Below are 21,842 nucleotides of genomic sequence, written 5' to 3' on the forward strand. Positions count from 1 at the left end.
TTTACATTGTAACATGAAGACTTTTATTGCAAATTATACGGATTCGGTAAAAGGGACTTGTTAATACCATATTCAAAAAATAATAATCAACATCCAGTACATTTCATATGGAATACTAGCATGGTCTTAAGTGCTCAAACAAGCAACCAGCATAACTCCAGACTGTCACCACAATGTGCCACAACAATCATTATCATTATAACTCAAGAGCAAGTTGATTGAAAAAAAGTAAAATAAAATCATGTACAAACACAGCCTGGTGATCTGTAGAGGTATGTATTTTCAGACCAGGGTTATGAAACAGGATTTTGTAAAAGAACAAAATGAAAACTTCTTTCATTCATTAGAAAGTTTGAAGGTCTGTAAAATGGCCACCTTTTAAAAACACGGGTTAATTTTGAACATGCAGCACAACCATACTCTCTGCACATCGTCAAACACGCGAGTGTGTGAAAACTAGGACTACACACTGGCTCTACAGATCAAAAGGTACCTATTTTCTCCAAATATACACACATTGATTCTGTTCTATAATACTGATATACTGGTTCACACCCTCTGTTTCAAAAAGTAGGTAAATTTCATTGCAAACATTGTTCTTTTTAAACATACCTAAATCAACAGCAGTCATGGCATCTAAAGAAATCTGACGACATTAGAAACTATGCCATACTGTGTCTCATTCAAATAAATGTCACATATCCAGTTTTACATGTTTCAAAACGCAGTGTTTATACATCATTTTAATAAAGGAAGAGAATAAATATACGTCTGAACCATTTCCATTATACTTTAACATTTAAACAAAATTATATGGTGCAGTAAATTTATCGTTGGTAAAACAAACTGAACATAATTTCCGTACAAAAAGAAAACAAATAACCAAAATACCACCATGTAAATAATGACAGTGTTTGTGCTTTAAGTCTTTTAACAGCGATGGCTATTGTTCTACAGATTTTCAGTCACCTCTGAAAATACTCTGTGAACCTGACGGGTAAGTACCTCAGTTGTTGGGTAAAATGTAACACATTTTAAATTCAAACAACCTCACAAACATGTTGACCTCAACCAAAAATGCAGCATCTGTATCTGAAGAATCTGATTCATTAAAAAAAATAAAATAAAATTGTGAGGGCTGTAATTATCCCCAGGATAATTCCTTATACTCAAAGACATGTTGAGTGATGGTTACTGAATATTCTATCATCAGGAAGGAGGAGAACCTTGGTGAGAGCTTCTGGAAGTTTCTTTTAGGAGGAAAGGTAAATGTATGTATATGGGTATATTAAGGCATTTCAGTATCTCTGTTTTAGTGATGTGGCTGAGAGTACAATGCCTTCCAAAAATAGCCATTTTCAATTTTTTTCCACTTAAAAACCACAAACTTAAATGTGTTCTATTGGGATTTTATGAGAGGAACCAACACAAAGTAGCGCATAATTATGAAGCAGAAGTAAAATGATACATGGTTTATAACAAGCGAAATATCAAATCTCAAAAGTGTGGCATGCATCCCCTTTCAATCTGATAGCCCTGAATAAATTTCAAAGCAGCTAAATGCTTTCAAAGGTTCACCTTTGAAAGCATTTAACCTCAGTAAAAATCCAGCAGCTCTGTAAAGGCCTCAGACATTTGTTAGAGATAATCAGTGAACAAACTGCATCATGAAGACAAAGTGACATATCATACAGATCAGGGAGAACGTTCTGGGTATGTTTAAAGCAGAGTTAGGTTATAAAACAAAGCACAATTCAAATCTCTTCTGAGAATGGTAAAAATATAGCACGATGGCAAATGTTCCAGGACCTAAAGAGACAAGCAGGCAAGAGCCCATGGCAACAATGGAGGAGCTGCAGAGATCCACAGCTCCACATAGAAAATCTTTTGTCAGGACAACTATGTCTTGCATTCTACAAATTGGCCCTCTATTGAAGACTAACAAGGTTACTGAAGTTTTAAAGGGCAAATTAATGACCCTCTTCTGTTTGCCGTTTCAGGGAGACCACAAGAAGGCAAAAACATGAGGTGAGACCGAAGAAAATGTGATGGCCTACATACAAAATGAACACACTATGTCCACTATAAAAAAAGATGGTTGTGGTAGCATCTTGCTGTGAGGGGGCTGTTCTTCAACAGGGACAGGGAACCTGCACAGTTCTGTAAGAATTTTGTAAGAAAGAACATGTAAACATTCCTGTCTGTAGATGAAAGCTGGTAGGGCTCCAAAATGTTGCAACTGTTTTAGTTTTAACTCTGAAAACCAATCATTAACTTTCGCATCATAGTTCTGCACTACTTTGTCTTTGTTTATCATGTGTTGGTTTTAATGTATTGAAACAGCATGAATACACTCAAGTTTGTGGTTATTATATCAACAAGTGTAAAAATACAAAAGTGGGTTTTGATACTCTTGCAAGGCACTGTACTTAGGAATGAGGATGCTGCTCTTACAAGCTTTCCTAAAAAGGAAATGGAAAATCTGCTCCATTATTTAATTGGGCTTAAACTCTAATAGAGACTGATCATCTCTGTTCACCCTTATGGTGTGAGGGGAAAAGTGTTCAGAGTCTCAGATTACTTTTTGTTAGGAGGGGGAAATTGTGCTGCAGAGTTTTTTTTTTCTGATTTGGTTATCCAAATATTTTTGGTACAACCTGCAGCCAAAAAAACAGTATGTTGCTGCTGTGTGATTTCAGCTAGAAAGAACCAAGTAAAAAAAAAAAAAAAAGTCTCTGCTCTGACGCCTGCAGAAAGATACTTCTTTTAAAGAACTGCAATTTTTTAAACAGTTTAACTCGAGCTCTGCGTTTTCCTCCTAACCGAAGCAAACTGCTGAAGCAATCAGAACAAGCATGGCGAATAGGCTGTAGTACTGTCTGTTGAGAAAAATGTAAACAAAAGCGCAGCAATGTCCCTCCATTCATACTGTACAAAGTCATGGTTCGTGTTAATGCTCCTGGTTGGATGTGCGAAGCTGGTCCCACGTTCAAACAAAAACCTACACTATATTAAAATATAAAGATACGATACAGGATATGTTGCTACTTTGACTGCTGCCTGATCAAAGCTGCTAGGCAGGCATGGTAAATGACGGACCCATTTCCAAAATACAACAAAGCACACCTTCAACACTGTTTATCCACCTACTGAGTAATCATGGCAACACGGGTGCCGGAAAAAACCCCAAAAAAACCAAAAGAAACCCTGCCTTTGTTGTTCTTTGTTTTTTTCCTCTTTTTTTCCCTGTATTTTTTAAGCTCACTCTATAATCAAAAATGTTATTGTTAGGAATCTAAATGTCTTTCCTTTGTTCAACAGCCCATAATACATTCAATACAACATTGGTATGGTAATCTGTGTTTTCAGAGACTTGGCACAATTGCTTCTTTTGAACCATGTACAAAAAATGAATGGAAAAGTTTGCGCCATCGCCTCACAGGAGAAAAAAAAAAAAAGCATGAAAGCGACTCGTTTGAGAGGCTGTTGATAAGACGGGAGGTGGGCGTGAGCACTAATTCACAATGTGGTCAGTCAATCAGAAAATAAAATAGGATATGAGAAAATTAGAATAATAATAAAAAATATCATAGCATTTACATGACAGAATTTTCACCAAAAAGCAAAAAAAATAAGAATAAAATAAAATAAAAAATATATTTCCCCCACAAAAAAAGAAGCTGATTATTTCCCCACCTCAGCTTTCTAACAAACAGTGCCAGATTAAATTTCAGCCATCAGCAATGTCAAAAAAAGGACTCATAAATGCTCTGGACAGTCACTGTGTCTGCGCCGGCCTCTGCTAGTACACACTGATGAAGGAGGAGAGAGCCAGGACCAGGTATCGACAGGCCAGCGGGACATGGGCGCTTCCTGTGCTCCCATAGGGTGCAGTGTTGGGTGCTGTGGGCAGGAAACAAGAGAAGCTCTGATTAGTTGTGATTGCACTTTCACTCTTCCACACCCGTTATTTCCAAATCCACAGCAGGCTTGGTTTGAAGCTTACAAATGAGAATGGCAAGAGTGGCAATTTACAGAACCACTACCACTGATTTGAGCTGGTTTGTGAGGGGAATGTTATTCACAGAGTTATTCACAGAGTTATTCACAGGACTGAAGGTGAGTTTAATACTTATACCTTTCTGTGCAATCAATGTTTTAATGCTTTAGCTGTTTGCAGACCCAAGCTAGAGACAGTTTACTCTGAAAATTGAACAAAAATAAACTCATAATAACTAATATTGCACACACAAAAAAATACAAAGCAATGAAAATCAGTCTCTGAACTGAAATGTACAAATGTACCAAAAACTTTTAAATAAGATTTATAATGGGATTTGAAAAATGACAGAGAATAAAAGGAAGACTTTTGTTGTTTATTAAATAAAAGTGGTTGGACGCATGTGTTTATTCATTAACTGCATATTGTATTATTGTGTGAAAGTCACCAAGACATTTTCACATGATTATGGAACCTGACTGGACCATTTTTCTTACTGTCTCTGGTATATTTAGCTGAGGAATGACTGACAGCTTAATTGACTGGACAGGACATTTTGTCCTGATGACATTCTCAGGGTCAAAATATTTTTGTAGTATTCTAGCACATTTACTTTAACCAGAGTATATTTTGATTTTTCAGAACAGACAGCATAAAAGGAAACCTTTTATAGACAGCATAAAACTATAGGTATTGGCCAGCATGACTTTTCCATAATCAGGATATATACTGTATATATATATATATATATATATATATATATATATATTGTATGTCTGTCCATACAAAAGGCATGGACAGACATATATATATATATATATATATGTCTGTCCATGCCTATATGGATATAGGCATGGATATAGGCATATATATATATATATATATATATATATATATATATATATATATATATATATATATATATATATATATATATATATATATATATATATATGTCTGTCCATGCCTTTTGTAAATCAGCTTGTTCCTGACAGATATTTTAGAGCACATGTCAAACTCAAGGCCTGTGGGTCAAATCCAGCCCACCATAACTAATTTCTATTTCTGTGGCCCTCTGAGCTAGAGAACCACAGAAATAGGACTGTGGTTCTCTAGCTCGATTAGACGGTCGACGTTTAGAGACTGTGGTTCTCTTAACCACTTGTGTACTTAAATATTACTTTATGAGTCAAATCAAATCAGTTTTTAGTTGTATAGGGTCATATTACATCAACTGGAAAATATGTTAAATATTTAAGTACAAATCGAATGCAGAGAAAGCTATAACATTTTAAGTTTGTTAATTGATAGTTTTATGTATGCATTCTGCCACAACTGACCCTTTGAGGACATCCATGACCTTAATGTGGATCAAAATGAAAGTGAGTTCGACACTCCTGTTTTAGTGGATTTGAGTTTAAATTATTGAAAGACTCACATATTTGCACTCGAGCATAGCAGTCAGTATCCACATGTTCACAAGGTGAAGAGCGGTTGCAATAGCACCAGTCTCCACTCTGGATGAAAATAGCCATGTTTTTCCTGAGTGTAGGCCTCTCACAATTTCTTCCCCAATTAGATGTGACTTGGTTGTGTGCTCCACTGACAACACTTAGTAGTTTTAAGTGTTGCTGTATTGCATGTTGAGTAGGTTAAAACCTAACTCAGGCTATATTTGTCATCAAAGATGTCAATTAAATGTAAAATTTTCATAAAAAATCACTATGTTCTTGCTTTCTCTGGTATTCCTGAATGTGTCACCAATGTTACAGTGATGCGTGTCCACCAAGATGAAATGTTACGTTCTGTGACACATTATAAACAGAGCTGCTGCTGCTGTGTGAGTGAAGATAGTTTCATTTTCAGAAGTTCATCATTCTTATTCATCATTTTCAGATTATCCCACCCAAAGAGTCCTTAAAGATCAGAAAAAGTCTAGAATCTGGTTTTTCAGATGTGGATAGAAATATAAAAAGATCCAACACTGAGTGAGGAAAAATGTTTGAGTTCATATAGTGAGCTACTTTCTTTGATGTGGAGTCTGTTACTTGAGATTTTAAAAATCAAGTCAGGGGAACCCCGTAGATACAAGAACCTATTTAAAAAGAGGCTGTTTTTGAGACATGTCTGTGGTTCATTCAGAGTGAGGGAAAGAGCCAGAACAGTTGGTAACTTTATCATTTTGAGCTCTTGATCTTTGTCAGTCTTAGAACATGCAGGATTTGAAAATGATAGGAGTGTTTTACGAATCTCATAGTCAGGCGATATGATGAGGCATCTCTGTAGACCCTCCATGATGGAGCTTTAATAAAAAAATAATATAGAAGTTGCTGGTTTCAAATATAAAGGCAGATTAAAGACAGTCATTTTATCTGTTTTCATATAATATCTACATATGCTGTTGCCTGTTGAATGGCACTAGTAGAACAAGGAATACTTTAGTTCAGTCATCACAGCATATGCTTTAATTTTCTATTTTCTGTTTGTTACTTATTTGTTACCTCCATTCAAGGACTCAACTGTTTTACTCATGAAAATGCATTTCTTCCCCTTTTCAAAAAGTATGAATTTTCTTTTTTTCATTTATTCCAGTTTATTAGTAAAACTGGATGAATTATATATATTTCTTACAGTGATCAAGATCATGTTGTTGGGGCTCTTCAACTTTACTTAGCAACAGCAAAGGTGAAATCGGTTCTTTGGCTCGTTAAAGTTGCTGACCTTTACTGTAGAACATACAGATAGAGATCAGGGTTTTGCAATGCTAAATGTGCTAATTATCCTAGTGATTAAAATAAGACTGTAAAGCAAGTTTAAAATGCCAATGATGTAATCATTTCTTCTTAAAACAATAGCAAAACCCTGCTTTCCCACACAGTGGTATCTGCTGCTAATATAAATAATAATGATTCTGACACTGGTAAGGATGTTTGAATATCTCCTATGCCCTCGAATGTTATAGCTCTTTAAAAATATTTTTACTCAATGTTTATAAAAAAAAAAAAACAGAGATCAGAAACTTTTAATATGGGAGAAATTCCCACATCAAGCAGACAAAACGCTTACACTACTTTCCAGCTGCTATGACTGTTGTTAAAATGTGACACCTCGCTTTAACCTGACTTGAGATGAAGTAGGCAGAAGTAATTGGAAACGTGTCAAACTGACTTTCCTTCCATCTCATCTGTTTTCAGTTGTGAGTCAAACACTTATTCCCCCTTTTCCTTCCCCTCATATTGCTGGCCAACAGACCCCATCAGAGGAGAGAAGGATAAATGAGGGCAACACAAGTTCCTTTCTCTCACTGCTACAGAAGGAGGCTTTTGTTTTGTGCTGTTTGTGTTTCTCTGACCAGCGGACAGCCACGGTAATATGAACAGGTCTCTCAGGGGAGCTACGTGTGGTGGACAGAGAAGTAGAGGGCAGCTTTTCATTTGGAGGGGCTACTCTGACGCCCCTATGCCCCCCTCCCCCAAAACCCCTCCATCACAAACACACTCTTTTAGCCAGCGGCTCAATAAACCCCACCTCGCGGGTTACAAAGAACACTCTCCATCAATGCGCACATATACCTGCGTGTACAGGTCACATGCATGCCTGCACACGGAGCACAGCAAGGCGGTGCAAACAGGCTCGGCTGTACCAAGGGAAATCATGTGGCGAACAGCCCATATCAGCAGGGCGCCTCTATTTACACTGCCAGGTAATTAGTTCACAATGTACAGTAACTCCTCTGAAGTAGACGATGTGTTGCACAAACAGCAAAATAACCTCACATGCGCTTGCGCTCGTACAGCGCAGGCAAACACAAGAGATCTTGGGCAGATAGTTCTTCTCTTTGTGTTTGTGAGGTTAGAAAACGACTCGCGGTTGTTTCTCTTCAGACGAAGATTGTTATCCCACTGAACAATCGCTACTGTGAAGCATGTTTTTATTTAACTTGTGTGGGTTGTTATTAGGGCGGAACATGTCTGCTACAGTATCAAAATAAATAGGATGATTAAGAGATTGATTTTGTCACCAACACAATAGCCTGCTGCAAACAGTATTCAGAGGCAAAAAAAAACCCAACAAAAAAACAATAACAGATCCCATTATCACCTGACACTGCTCTGCTTTTACCTGACATTTTCAAGCATTATTTGTCAGCACTGAAGTTGTTTACCTTTTTACGTTGATAACATGGCACGCTTGGCAGATGGAAATAGAGATAGGAGGGAAGAAATGAATACAGGACCACATATGGGTGCAAATTTTGATGATTTAGTGGGATGCATGGCTGCCCCTCTTTCCTCTCTGCCTTTTTATCTTTGTCTCCCCTTTCTTTCCCCATCCTCTCTCTTTGTATCCCTTCTCTCTCCTCCTGTCCAGAGTACAGGATAATGACACAGTTTTCCCGGGCTGCGAGAGTGAGCTGAGGAACGGTAACCATGGCAACAGCTCCCGTCCTGCTCGGCCGACCCACCGTACCTCGAGCTTGAGTACGCTTGCACAGAGCTACCCGTGCTCGAACAAATCTGTTAGTGTCTGTTTCCGTGTGCTTGTGTGCACCTCAGGTGGCATGGTGGGGGTGAAATAAAAAGAGAGGCAGATTTCACTATTTCTCTACTTTGATTTCCTATCTGATCAGTGTCAGTGCAGTTTTCCGGTCGCAGGATTCTCTTTCATATCTCTGCTTTTCATGCAGCAGTTTAAGACGCTTGGTAAGTAATTACTGGTTCACTGGTTTGGTTTGCAGTGACAGGCCTGGAGAGCGTAACAATAAACCCCTCAGTGCTTCAGGAGAGGAAGAGGTAGGTGATGCTGGTGCAGCTGCCCCCTCACAGCATTTAAGTTTCGAGGTGTTTAATATTTCCCAATGTCACTGGAAAGAGCAGGAGCCTCCTTTTGTTTTGACTGTGTGGGCTGTAACTTGCCACTTTAATTAACTCCCCAACCAGGAACTGCCTGCTATGCCTTCACTCTACTCATTAACATGAAGGTAAGGAGACAGACCCACAGAAACTGAAAAAGAAATAAAGGGAGATAGAGGCAGCGGAAGGATTCATCAAAAGAGACAGAACTGGGAAAAATTAGACATTGATTGAAAGGGGTTCAAGAACGGAGCTGGCGCACCGGCGTCTGGTGGACACAAGAGGAGAAAAAAAAAAAAAAAAAAACAACACAAAAAAGAGCGAGTGGGAGTGGGCTCTGCTTCTTTGGAGTTAGAATTTAATTGCCATGTACATCAACACCAAGTTACAATAACACACCAGAATCCCAGACAATACATCACAGAGAAACCAACAGCGTCACAAAGCACCAATGCAGGGAGGAGAAGCAGCACTCCAAAGGGAGAGCAGCAGAGGAGATAAGTGGAGATGAAAGCGACACGCTTCAATTACTGTTTTGCAACAGAATTAAAATTGAAAAAAGAGAAGAAAAAAAAATAACTATAGGCTTCCCAGCTGAAGTCATATGAAAATTACAATCAATGGTTCTTTCCCCTGAATCTGGAGAGCAGCCATTAGCTTTAAATAGCCTGCTGAAGCATGAGCCGCACTTATTCCCCCCCGTCCTTGTTCCCTTTCTCCGATGCCTCCCGAATCTACGTCGACAGCAGTTTTGTCACCCACATATCATATGTACAACAAATGCTAAGGCCCTGAACTTCAGTGACTGTTGAAAGAGAAAATGAATCAAACAGACATATGCAACAGTGGCATAAAGTGCAGGTTTTATCTTGCACCATGCTGTTATTCATTGGAAAATCCTACTTTGCATAGAAAATGTGTGCTGCTTCCTTGCCCTGCTTTAATTTTTACATGAACTTTTGTACAAAACACATTTCTTCTTTAACAAATCATGTTCCATTTTGACTACAACCCAATAAAATACTTCTTTTGTTATGTTAACATAAAAACATAAAATACAGCTATTGACTATTTGGAAGAAAAGAATGCTCATCCTTAGTCAACCACAATATTTAGCTGAAAAACTGTTTACTAATATTTTAATCTGTGATAAATACTTTTAATAAAGCTGTTCAACTTAATTAAAATAAATTTTACTTGGATTTTTGTTTATGCTACTATGATAAAAACATGCATGTCAATTAATTGATCAAACTCTTATAACCTTGAATAATATAAAATTGTTTTCATAATGAATACTGGAATTTTGCAAAAAAACATTTTAGGTTTTGCTAATAGTTATTGTGAATTATTTTTACAGTTGCATGCATAGAAAAAGGACAGACTGCATAATTTTAGAAAAAAAAAATCTTTTTAAAATAATTTTAATAATTATGTCCATTATTTGAGTACCTGTAGTCAGGGTTTACTCTGAATTTACTGGTGTTATCCATTAATGTCTTTTTTTCTATTTATTGGTCCAGTTTTATCTGTTTTTCAATCAATTTTTTATGACTTATTTAATTATAATTGATATGGGGTTTTTTTTGCAATAAAATGTATGCACATGTTGTGACTTGTCTTGACTTGGCTAACTTCAGGAATGCCTATTTGTTTCTGGTAGGTTATAGAAGGAACTGAGCATGTCCATATTGCTTTCTGTTTCAGTTTATTTATTTAGTTAGTTGTCTCCTCTAAGCAGGTTTTTTGTTTTAGCAGTACATATATGGTAGCCAGCCAGGCATCATCCTAATCCCCCATGGGCAGTTTTAGAAAGGGCTCGTGCGAGGAGGAGTTGGAGGAGGGGTTTAATGTCCTTGACCATCGTTCAGTGGCCTCTAGTTCTCCCCTCACAGATTCCCAGAGGAAGGCCACAAGAGACATTCCTGAGCCAGAACTGATCCTATACACACCATGGTGTAACTCGGCCTAAATCCCCCTACATGCAAGGTTCACAGCAGCCACCAGGAGTGTGTCTAAGGCACATAGAAGATGTCTTGTCTAGGCCATGTGCTGCTGTTTGGTGGAGAGTATAAACGAATATCATGCAGCACTTAAGACCTACAACAAGGAGAAGCAAAATATTGAAATGATACGGCAAGCTTTATCGCCTGCTCAGTACTTAAAGAAGGAGCATGAGAGCACTTCATGGAAGGTGATCAAGACATTTCCCATGTCTTACCTCACTTCAGCCCCATTGACAGTGAAATACAACCTCCCCCTTCACCATTCATCTTATTGCCTCTTGCCAGTAGCAGGCTGCCATATTAAGTTGGCGCACAATTGACTCGCCATCCCATCAGCTCATTCATCCATTTCTCTTTCTATTCCTTCTGTTCTTGTACAAGCAAAGTGTTCATCATGACCAAATATGATGTTCAAACTCATCACCTCTGTCTCCCATTATGATTACCACAGAGTGCTGCTGCACAGAGTTCTCATTCACTCACACCTTGGAGCTCATTAGCCCCACCAATCATTTGCATTAGTGCTAGTAATGAAAAGCCTCCATTAATAAGATGGCCTTCAGAGATCATTTACCCTCCTGTGCCTCCCAGCACTGTCGTATCCTCACAGCCCGCTCCCCCCGTTCCCCACATCCTGTTACCTGTCAGTTATCAACACCCAGCAGAACACTTTTTGGGCTGGCTAGAATAGCTCCTCTCAGCATTTGTATCTGAAAGGAGTGAGACTGAGCAAGTGTCGGGTCACCTGATAGCTCACTGAGTGAGCTGGAGGCTCTTGAATGCAGGCAAGCTCTGGCCTTCAGCTTGACTTAATCAACACCTCTGTGGGGTATCTGGACACTTGAGAGACCTCAGCCCAGTGTAAACGAGAGGGGGGAATCCTAACTGAGGAGACATTTCCACCTTTTCTACAGTTACTGATCCTTTCCCTACTGATTAGCTCCTCTGTTGTAATGCACCTTATCCCCTCCTCCTCTGACATTTTTGTTATTTGAAATTAATGTGTCCTTAGAGACAATCTGGGACTTTTGACCTCATTGCATCTTTAATTCAAGAACATTCTTTCTGCAGGTGTGAAAGCTCAAACTATATTCAACTATATTAATCATCATAATCAGTCCCACAATCTATAGGAAAATATCAAACATTTTCTCTGGAGGATTAATTATTTTCTCTGGAGTGAAACATTTTCATTGGAATTTATTGTTAACAAAACAATAAATAAAACAAGAAACAAAAAGTAAGTTAAATAGAGAGATTAAAAAATTCTACAGAGAACAATTATAGGGCAAAAATGCCAAGATTTCAAGTCTAATACGTAAAACTAAGTGTTAAAAATATGAGGGGTGGCGTGCTGTGGTGGCGTAGGGGATAGCGCGACCCACGTTTGGAGGCCTTTAGTCCTCGACGCGGCCGTCGCGGGTTCGATTCCCGACATTTGCCACATGTCTTCCCCCTCTCCTTCCCCCTTTCCTGTCAGCCTACTTTCACATAAGGGACACTAGTGCCCACAAAAACACCCCCTGGAGGGGTTAAAAAAATATATATATATGAGGGGTAGTTTGGAAGGGATACAAAACAAAGAAATTTGAAATCAGTGGTCTCAAACTGCTTTCCTTAATGGTCAGAGTCCTGCAAGATTTAGATGTATCCCTTGTCCTACACACATGAATTAAATGGCAAAACCGCTTTACTAGTATGCAGGTGCAGGCTACTACATACTACAGAGCTCTGCTAAAGCAGGTGCGCTAATGCAGAGAGGCAACTAAAAGTTGCAGGACACCGGATTAACCATTACCACATACTTTGGTGTACTGTGCATATTTTGTGAGTCACAGGTACTCTGCAGACATTGTCTGCGGTGCAGCGGTAAAGCGTGAAACCAGTAAGCAGAGGCCTCACACCTTAACGTGGCTGTCACATGTTCGAGTATCAGTCTGTTGACCTTTGCTGCATGTCTTCTTTCAAAATCCGCTTTCCTGTCTGACCACTGTAAAATAAAGGCAGGACGACATATTTAAAAAGGAAAGATTTATAGAATAGAAGTACTTTATTCATCCCAGCAGGGAAATTTCATAGTCAAGCATATCAACTTACTTTATTTCTTCATTTCCCACAAATTCAGCCATGGTAGTAAAGTACAAGGAGGACTGATATTTTGCCTTTCAGCTTAAAAATAGGAAAGAACTTGGTACAAAAGACCATTATTGCAGACCAAAGTTCTGTAAAGCTTCTATTTTATTCAGACGCTCTTCAAAGTTTGACTCCATGTTGTCCACAAGCTGGTACATATTCTCAACATTTATGAGCTCGGTGCTGAAAACAAAACAGTTCAATGTGAACACTGTTTCTAGCTGAGCAGCTTACTGTGCGACACAACGTATGCATATGAGGTTGTAAAAAAATGACTTTTGCACAGACGTGTCCTGCAGACATGCACCTCAAGTATGTAAGGAGCTATGGGGAGAGAAGTAGACCATAATATGTGGGAGCCTTTATTGTATCACCTTTTAGTGATTCTTTGAACACAACCCATCAGGGTAATAAAATATGCATATTTTGAAGATGTAGCTTGGTATCCATATGGGATGAGGGGATATTCTGAAATACTTAGAGAAAGGCAATTAAGGTATGTAAAAGATAAGATCTATAGATCTGTCCTTACTACATAGAAAATTAATCAACTTTCAAGTAATATTCTCTATATCCCCCTCTGAAACAGAAAAATCTTTCCCCCCAGCCGTTTAAGGTCTTGAAGATAAATAGTCATCAACATATTCTCTGAAAAACAAATCTCAAGAATACAACACAGCATGCCCTGAGACTGTTTTTAATCACAACAGATCCAACAGCATAATTACTCCATGACTTCAGCTGCTCCCACTAAATCTCCTTAATGTTCCAGGTTTAATATAATGCACAGGGATGCAAACAAATGGCGTCAGCATGTTGTAAGTTCCCACATTCCTGTTTTCTTCTCTCACTGTCTGTGTAATAATCTCACTTTCATATTTGCGTTTCTCTCCCCCACTCCCTCTGATAATTCCCCATGCGCCCATTTCCTCCTTACTCTTTTTAATGCTTATCAAGGTTTTATTTCTCTGGAAGTCCAGCCGTAGGCTCGAGTATTTTGCTGAGTCAGGAGGCTGCCTGGTTTCTATGATGTCAGCGACAATCTAACCAGTTATGAGGAAAGTCTTATGATAGGGTTGAATCTCTGTGAGCTTTTGCATCGATACACTTTCTGTCGGCTCTCATGCACTCATTTCTTTCACCTGTAGCCATTCGTTGTCACATCGATTCCCAGCTGTAGTGTATATGGGAATATGATAAAACAGCTTCCTTTTGTCAATTTCCATTGAGGTCCTGATAAAGCAGCACAGCTGAATGTGGAAGGGTAAGTGCATTTTCTTCATGATAGATATAAGATAACTTTATCACTGCATACTGTCTGGTTATCACTGTTCACCTGAGGCTAGTCAAACCTGATTGAAATGTGCTCATGCTGAGCATCTTGGCACAAGCACACGGCCCTGCTGCCAGTATTTGCTCGGATGGTCACACTATATGCAGAGCAATCTATAATTTTTCTTCATATTTACCTTCCTTGAGCTGTTAATTGATTTTTCTCAGATCAATTCTGTGGTTTACAGAAATTGGTGGAGCAAAAGGGGTTCAATCAATTGCCGAGTGATTAGCATGTGCAGTGGATTACTTCGAACTGAAGGACTGCACAAGAATGAAGGCTGAGCGGATGGCAGGCACCATTCAATGGAGGCACTTGCCCTATCTTTACGTTACTTAATGTTGAGTCAAAGTCTACTTTTAATAGCCTACGCCCACAGGTTGAGTGTCACACATGAAATAGCTCTTTATTTTGCCAAGATAGATCCTCATGCAGTGAAGCCACTTTCCCCACCTTGTTTCAGAAAGCTTGTGGGAGGTTCAGATAAAAGTTGCAGTGTCCTGAAGTGATCAGTATTGATCTCGATGGAGATTCTTTGCTGTGTTTTAAGAGGTTAAAGGCTTTGCACACACACCATCAAATGTGTAGTCTGGTATCTATGTGTATGAAGACTTTAATTTCTCAGGCATCTATCAGTTTAACAACACTAATACATGTAAAAATCAATGGATATCCTGATACTAAGTTAGGAACAACCCAGAGGACAGTAAACAAAACAAAACAACACAGCCCTTGTGCTAATGATGTGACCCTCTTGACACTGAGGAATGAGAATGAATCCCTTTTACACTGAAACTAGCAAACTAATTGTAGGGTTAGTAATTAATTCTTAATACCCTCCATCTGTCGTGCTGGAAATGGACTGCACGAAAAAAGGCTAAAAACTAAGACACCAATGTCAGCTGAAGTTAATTTGGCGTCTGTATTTAAGGCATAAACAGAGAGGGGAGTTGAAATGTGTCATAGAGAGGCATATGTTCTGACATGAATAGGCTCTGACTGCAGATGGGAGAATAAAAACAGGACAGACCTTGCAGTTATGCACACACAATAAATGGAATTTAATTTAACACATTTAGTTCAAGAAAAGTACCAGAAACATAAGATGACATATAGCTTGCTTGAAGTACTCTTTAAAAAATAATAATAAAAAAATCATTCCTGTTAATATGGTTCTCAATCATAACCTGTATGCAATTTGAGAAATTTTAATGTACAGTTTTATGTCGAGGTGTACACTGTTTTTTTTCTTGGGAAACATAAATATATATAAACTGTGTGTAACATATACAATTTAAAACTCTCAGGTGATATATTTCAGAGAGAAATAAGTTTGATTTTAAATTACCACTCCACCATTATTAGTGAAGATTAATTTGCCAACTTAAAATTTATGTAAATGACTTTAAACTGAGCCTGTAGTGCTCTTTCAAAAGATACTTTATTATCTGCAATTCCATTAAACTCACAAGCTCCTATGAGTGTAGCTCTAAGTGTAATAATGGTGCTTGACGCACATTATCACAAATTGTTGGATATAAAAATTAATTTATCTTTTATTATAAAATGAAAACTTTATGCAACCCATGTGTTTTTTAGCTGGATGGAGACAAAAAAGTTGGGAATCTGTGCCTTGTGTTGCATACTGTATGTATTCAGCACAACACAGTTCTTTTGAGAAGTTCACAAACCTATCATTGGGAGGAATCACACAGTTATGGCCAGTTGGGGGGAGCGCCTGTTTTCAGAGGTGTATAGAGAGTTCTTACGAGAGTTAAGATAAATGTCATGTCCTGTATACTCTATATTAGCGCACATTTGGATTTTGAAGCTGATCAATAGGAGAGAAGCTGACTCTGAATGCTTGCCCACGAAGCTTCTCTAAAAAGGAGTCTGAAGGAAAACATAAGAGAACATCAGGAATATAAAAAAGGCATCTGTAAATAAACAGACAAGGAAGAAAACAGGAGGGAGAAAATATTACAGGCGAAAAAGTGAAAATAAATAAATGTATGATTTATTACATACATATCAATGTATGTAATATATATATATATATATATATATATATATATATATATATATATATATATATATATATATATATATATATATATAAAAGCAACATCTCATTAATGTGAATGTTAATATTTCACATATATCCTTTATAACTTACATGAAATACTCTGACTAAAAAGTTAGTATTTTTTTTGTCTTTTTAGTCAAAAGTACAAGAGTAATTATTTCATAAGCCTTCACATTTACACCTACAACCTAATATGACCATTGCAACAGAACCCATAGCTCTCAGAAAAATGCATCATCCAATTTTACCATCTGAAACACAGTTGAGTTCATTTAAGGGTGTTAAATGGAAATGAGATGCTATACACAGAAGCAATATTTTTCTGAGCACAGCCTCAGTTTGCTACAGAGGTGAAGCTCCAATTTTGATGCTTCAAAAACAATCATAAGAGTTCAAGAGCACCTAGGTTGAGGTTGTTTGAAACACTAAAAAAGCAGTAAAATAAAAGTAGCAAGTATGTTAGAAAGTCACATCCAATTTTATGTGAGTGGATTCCAGAATTTAAACCGCTATTTGGAACTACTCATCTGTGTGGGCCCTGGACAGTCACAATAACTCTGAACACTCCAAAGTGTTTAAGCTTTATGAATAAGAGACTGACAATAACTCAAATGTGTGAGATCCCTAAAAAAAAGCCCTAACCCTTATCTGCTTGTCTGTAAAAACCCTCCACTCTAAATCCACTTTAGCCTTTCCTGAGTGAGCTCCATCCTCTCTACCACACTGACACTATCGATGTGCAACTGTTACTGCTGCATAAATAACAGAAGCGATGAGGGTGACAAGCTTTTTCATCTTTGACTATAGGATCAGTGAGTGCACCTCCCAAATCTATGTGCATACCGCTCTCTATGTTCTTGTTTTTCACATGAGGTCAGGCACTATTGACTGGAACCAGTGAGGGGAATGAGCCTGCATTTACCAACAAATTGGTCCCCTGGATTGACCTCTGGTTCAACTTAGCTGGATTTCAGGAGAAGGAAACATCAATACATCTGGTCAAAGACATAAATCTCACTCAGTCACCAGAAATAGGGCAGACAGATTTACATTTACATACAGTATTCATCATCAAGTTGACTTTCTGCCCCCATGGCAGGAAATGTGAGTGTGGGAAATGTCACTTTAATTATACTGCATTCATAACATTAAGAGCAATTACAGCAGAATGTAAAGGGTCACAAAGTGCCCATATAAAAGCGACTAGTGTCATATGTCTAGAAAATAATGACCGAAGTTCCAGCAGCAATTTTAAAATGCTGTTTTATTGGCTAGTAAGACCCAGAAGCCAATTACAGTCTCTCTGCAGTATCAGCTCTAATTTGTCCAAGTACAATGTGAGGAAAGAAAAATTAACTAAGATTAATTGAATCTGCTCTTTTCCATCAAGACTTCTCACAGTGTTAAAGTTTGGTTTTCCATAAGTAAAGTTCTTCTATTCAAACAAAGCTTATCAATGTGTTACTCAGACGTAAATGTGATGGTCAAACAATGCTCTTTTGAATAAAATATGCTCTGTAGGTCCAGCTGTTATCCTAAACCATAGAGTGTTTTTCAGAATGAATAACAATACCAGTCTGTCTTCTGTTGTAAAACCTGACGATTCTCTTCACTTTTCAGCATTCAGCTTAATGCCTTTAAAGCTGAATCAAGGACAATAGTCTGTCTGGAATTCATTGAATTTGCTGTGGGTAAATTATATGAAAAGGAACAAAATGCCTTAATCCTAACCAACAATGCTATGTCTCTGATTTTCAAAATCCGTCTTCCCCTTTTTAGAAGATACCTAAATACCACCAACCTCCAGGTTTCTGTGAATGTGGATTTTATGTCTTTATCAGGAAGGTTCCCTATTTATTTTAAAGCAAAAAAAATAAAAAAATCTAATTGAAATTTGAGTTTTTAAAAACTTGACTAAAAGCTGACTGACATAGTTCAAACTCACATTATTAAATAGGGGGGTAAATATACAGCTTGCTCACAAAATAGTAGGAAACAAGACAGTGGCTTCACGAGAACAAGAACAAACAAGAATTAGTCAACATGTTTGGGAAAAGATTACCAATTACCATTACTGTTCACATAAATAAAGTACGGGTTTTCCAAATCCATACAAAAATGTCACAGGCTTAAATCCTCATTCTTTCATTTTCAGGTCTCGAAAAATGTTTACAACGCTAACAGGAATTGAATAGACTGCTTTGATTTGGCAAGAATATTATATTTCAATATTGTGATCTGCAAGAACTTGCACCACCCCTACTAATAATTCACCTTAATTTATTTCTACTGGCATGGTCAATGAAGTTCATATCTGTTATTTTGCCTGATTTCTTAGGCTAGTCTCCCTGCTGATCACATATACATGTGAAAAGAGCTACTTCCCTCCTACATCTTCTACACCTCCCACAAGATACAATATCAATATCTACCAGATGAACATTCTGTTTATTTGGACAAATTAATACACAAAAGACAAAAACAATGTTACATTACTGGTTAAAAACATGTTTGGTGAGTACAAAAAAATTGTAGAAAGTAGGGTAATAAAGTTAAATTATGAACCTCTTTCAATATTTTGAGTATTATCGACCAAATAAAACCATTTTAGCAATGGCTAAACTTTGTTGTTTCTTATAATAGAATTTGAATGAATCAATGAGAAATGAATTCACTGAAAAGCTTAGCTGTTAGCCAGTCGGTTAAGAGGACAGACTTGCTTATTTTTCTGCTCTGTGTCAGGCGCCAATCTGTGCTTTGGCAAAGCCGTGTTGGGAGGTGCCAAAAGGACAAGTACAACAAAGATTAATATCTGTTAAGGGAGTTGTAGTTTTCTGCTTAACAATAGGCACTTCTAAACTGACATTGAACTAAATGCTTGAAGCAGAGGGCTCATGCTTTAGGATCAGGGGATGCAACAGATACTGATTAGTTCATTTTTATTAACACTATACTGTTCACAAAAACTCAGCAGCACAACACTTTGGAATATTTCTAATAAAAAAACTAAACAAACAAGCAAACTGAAAAAAAATGCTTAAAATAATAACAACCGCTTCATTTAGCTCACTATAGTACCAACATGATTTTTGTCATTCTGCGATGTCATTTTCCATAAATGGTAAGGAAAAAGTTAAAAGTTTTTCGCTACTTGGCTAAAAACGCAGTAACAGTTTATGTTTTAAACTTTGCTATTTTTTGAGATTTTTTTTTTTGTTGAGAAATTCAAACTGTTCCCTATGATATTTGCAAACTGGTAATTGAAATACATTCTCGTCTAGTTTATTCATTTATTTTCTTATTTATTTATTGGTTCAGGATAAGTGGAGTCATCCTTTGATTAGTGGCTGTGACGGATTTTCATCTCAAATTGGTCTGTCATTTAAATCTTAACAAGAAAAGCACACTAATGGTAGATATTAGTGTGGAAATTAATAATCCTTGGAGTAGGATATATTTTTCTGATTCCATTCCGAGTGTGGACTGCCAACTATTTCATTATACGTCTTTTTCTGGTCTTTTGCAGTTTCTTTCTGTTAGGATGCAAATCTGGTGTTGTGGGCCCGCAGGGAGCCACCCACCATTACTATGATCTCTACATGCTAGATGGTATTAGAGAGAACAAATATACAGCAAAATGGTCTAATCTGATCTGCTCCTTTCAAAACAGCTCAGACAAGGAGCCTGGGATTCCTCACTGCTAATTAACATTGTCGTCTGTGACAGGCTGTGGACTTGTGAGATGCTCATCTCATTGATAGTTTCAGACATATTACAGTAATACAGCAGGAAAGAGGGACTTGAATGAAAAAAAAAAGGGTCGTTCATCATTTCTGAGGCTGTTACAACCTTGGTGTGTTGAATCTCAAGATTACTTCACCAAAGACATTTCTCAGCACTTTCACTGACCTCAGTTCATTATTTGCAGATGTAAAGAGGGTGGATCCTTGTCAAAAGTCTTGAATAACTCATCATCTTAAAAGCTAGGGGAAATAATAAAGGGTTAATGGTTCCTTTTTGAAACCTTAGAGGCTTTACTGCTAAGTACTTGCATTTCCATTCCTCTCATGTACAAACAGAGCTAAGGAAGAGACTGGGGAGCTGAGATAGCAGTTAACAGCACAGGATGCATAAAAGTGTTTGTGTATTCAGGTGGTTTGTTTTTCTGTTTATATGTGCATGTACATGCACGCGTCCCCCATTAATGCATTTCTCTGTACACATAACAGCATACTCAAGTACTTTTACAGTGTGTGTGTGTGCATGTGTTTGAGCCGGTTTTGAAATCTTTATTGGCCATAATAAAGAGTGACATGATTTCAAGTTACAGAGAGCCTTTAGTATTGGAAGAGTGAAGCCATGCTTTAGATATGCCAGAAGTGCCAAAAGGCTTCGAAATCGAGCCGATAGAACTAACCTTATTTAGCGGGCAGACATCTGAGCCATTTCCCCCCAAAAGAGAATGCCATTTCTGAATGTCATGACCTTTTCTAACCGCGTTTAAAACCCTCCAAGGACGTTAAGGTGTGGTTTGTCAATAAAGCAAATTTGAAGACACATGAGGAATGGTAAATGACACACGTGAGTAGGTTTTAATGTACATACCATTGAATATTGTTGATCTGACTGAGCTGGTTTGGTTACATCACAGTGATTGAAGCTGTGAAGGCGTGTGTGGGGGTGTGTCTGTGAGTGTGCAGGGTTGATGAACTTTAAAGCTAGGACAAACGGCCTCAATAGCATAACAAAGATGAAGTGAAAAGAACAACAGGGTTATCAGAGAGTGTGTGTAAAGACTGAGTGGCATTTGTAAAGTGATGAGGAGTCCAGGCTTTTAGGACAAAGTGGGGAATTGCCCTGACTACTAGGTCCTACCCCAGACATCGTCCAGATAATAGTCTGCCAGAGTAAAACAACGCTGTTCAATAGTTTACCCTGAAAGTGCAGAAGACCAAGACTGAAGACATAACAGTAGATGCTAAAAGAAAAATCAGAAAGGGTGTTTATTAAAGGGCTTTAGAGTTTGAGAAATCAATGGAGTAAAATTCTTGCTTTGTCAAAAGGTCATTGGGTTTAGATCCATGTAATTGATAACAGAATGTTATCGAAGGTGAAACAAGCACAGAACATAAATAGGATTTACTGAGAATCCCTCTGAATTCAGAAGAACAGGAAAGTGAGGAAACTTCTGCTTAAAAACAATGGCAAGTCATCCCTCCCATCACGTTTCCTTCAGTATGACCCCGCATACAAAGTAGACAATATCTTTAAAGTGTGTGACTTTCAGCTATTGTGATTAAAAATAACTTGATTACTTGCCCAGAGCTGAATGAAAAATTCACTTTAGTTGTAAACATTTCAACAATTTCAAAAGAATAACGAGGGATTTTATGCTGACATTGTGGCAAATGTTTCTTTGAGTGAGCAGTAA

The 21,842-nt window shown here is 37.7% G+C and overlaps 1 protein-coding gene across 2 annotated transcripts in view; it reads right to left on the reverse strand.

The window, feature by feature from the left end:
- negr1 (neuronal growth regulator 1) overlaps positions 1-21,842 on the reverse strand; it is a 174,726-nt gene continuing 152,884 nt past the window's right edge. For both annotated transcript variants that reach the window (XM_032572346.1, XM_032572347.1), the window contains one exon: positions 1-3,903. In XM_032572346.1, coding sequence (XP_032428237.1) covers positions 3,803-3,903 — 101 coding nt within the window. In that variant the 3' untranslated portion in view covers positions 1-3,802. The remainder of the gene's footprint in view (positions 3,904-21,842) is intronic.

The sequence above is a fragment of the Xiphophorus hellerii genome, chromosome 9 (assembly GCF_003331165.1).
Source record: "Xiphophorus hellerii strain 12219 chromosome 9, Xiphophorus_hellerii-4.1, whole genome shotgun sequence".
Taxonomy (NCBI): Eukaryota; Metazoa; Chordata; class Actinopteri; order Cyprinodontiformes; family Poeciliidae; genus Xiphophorus; species Xiphophorus hellerii.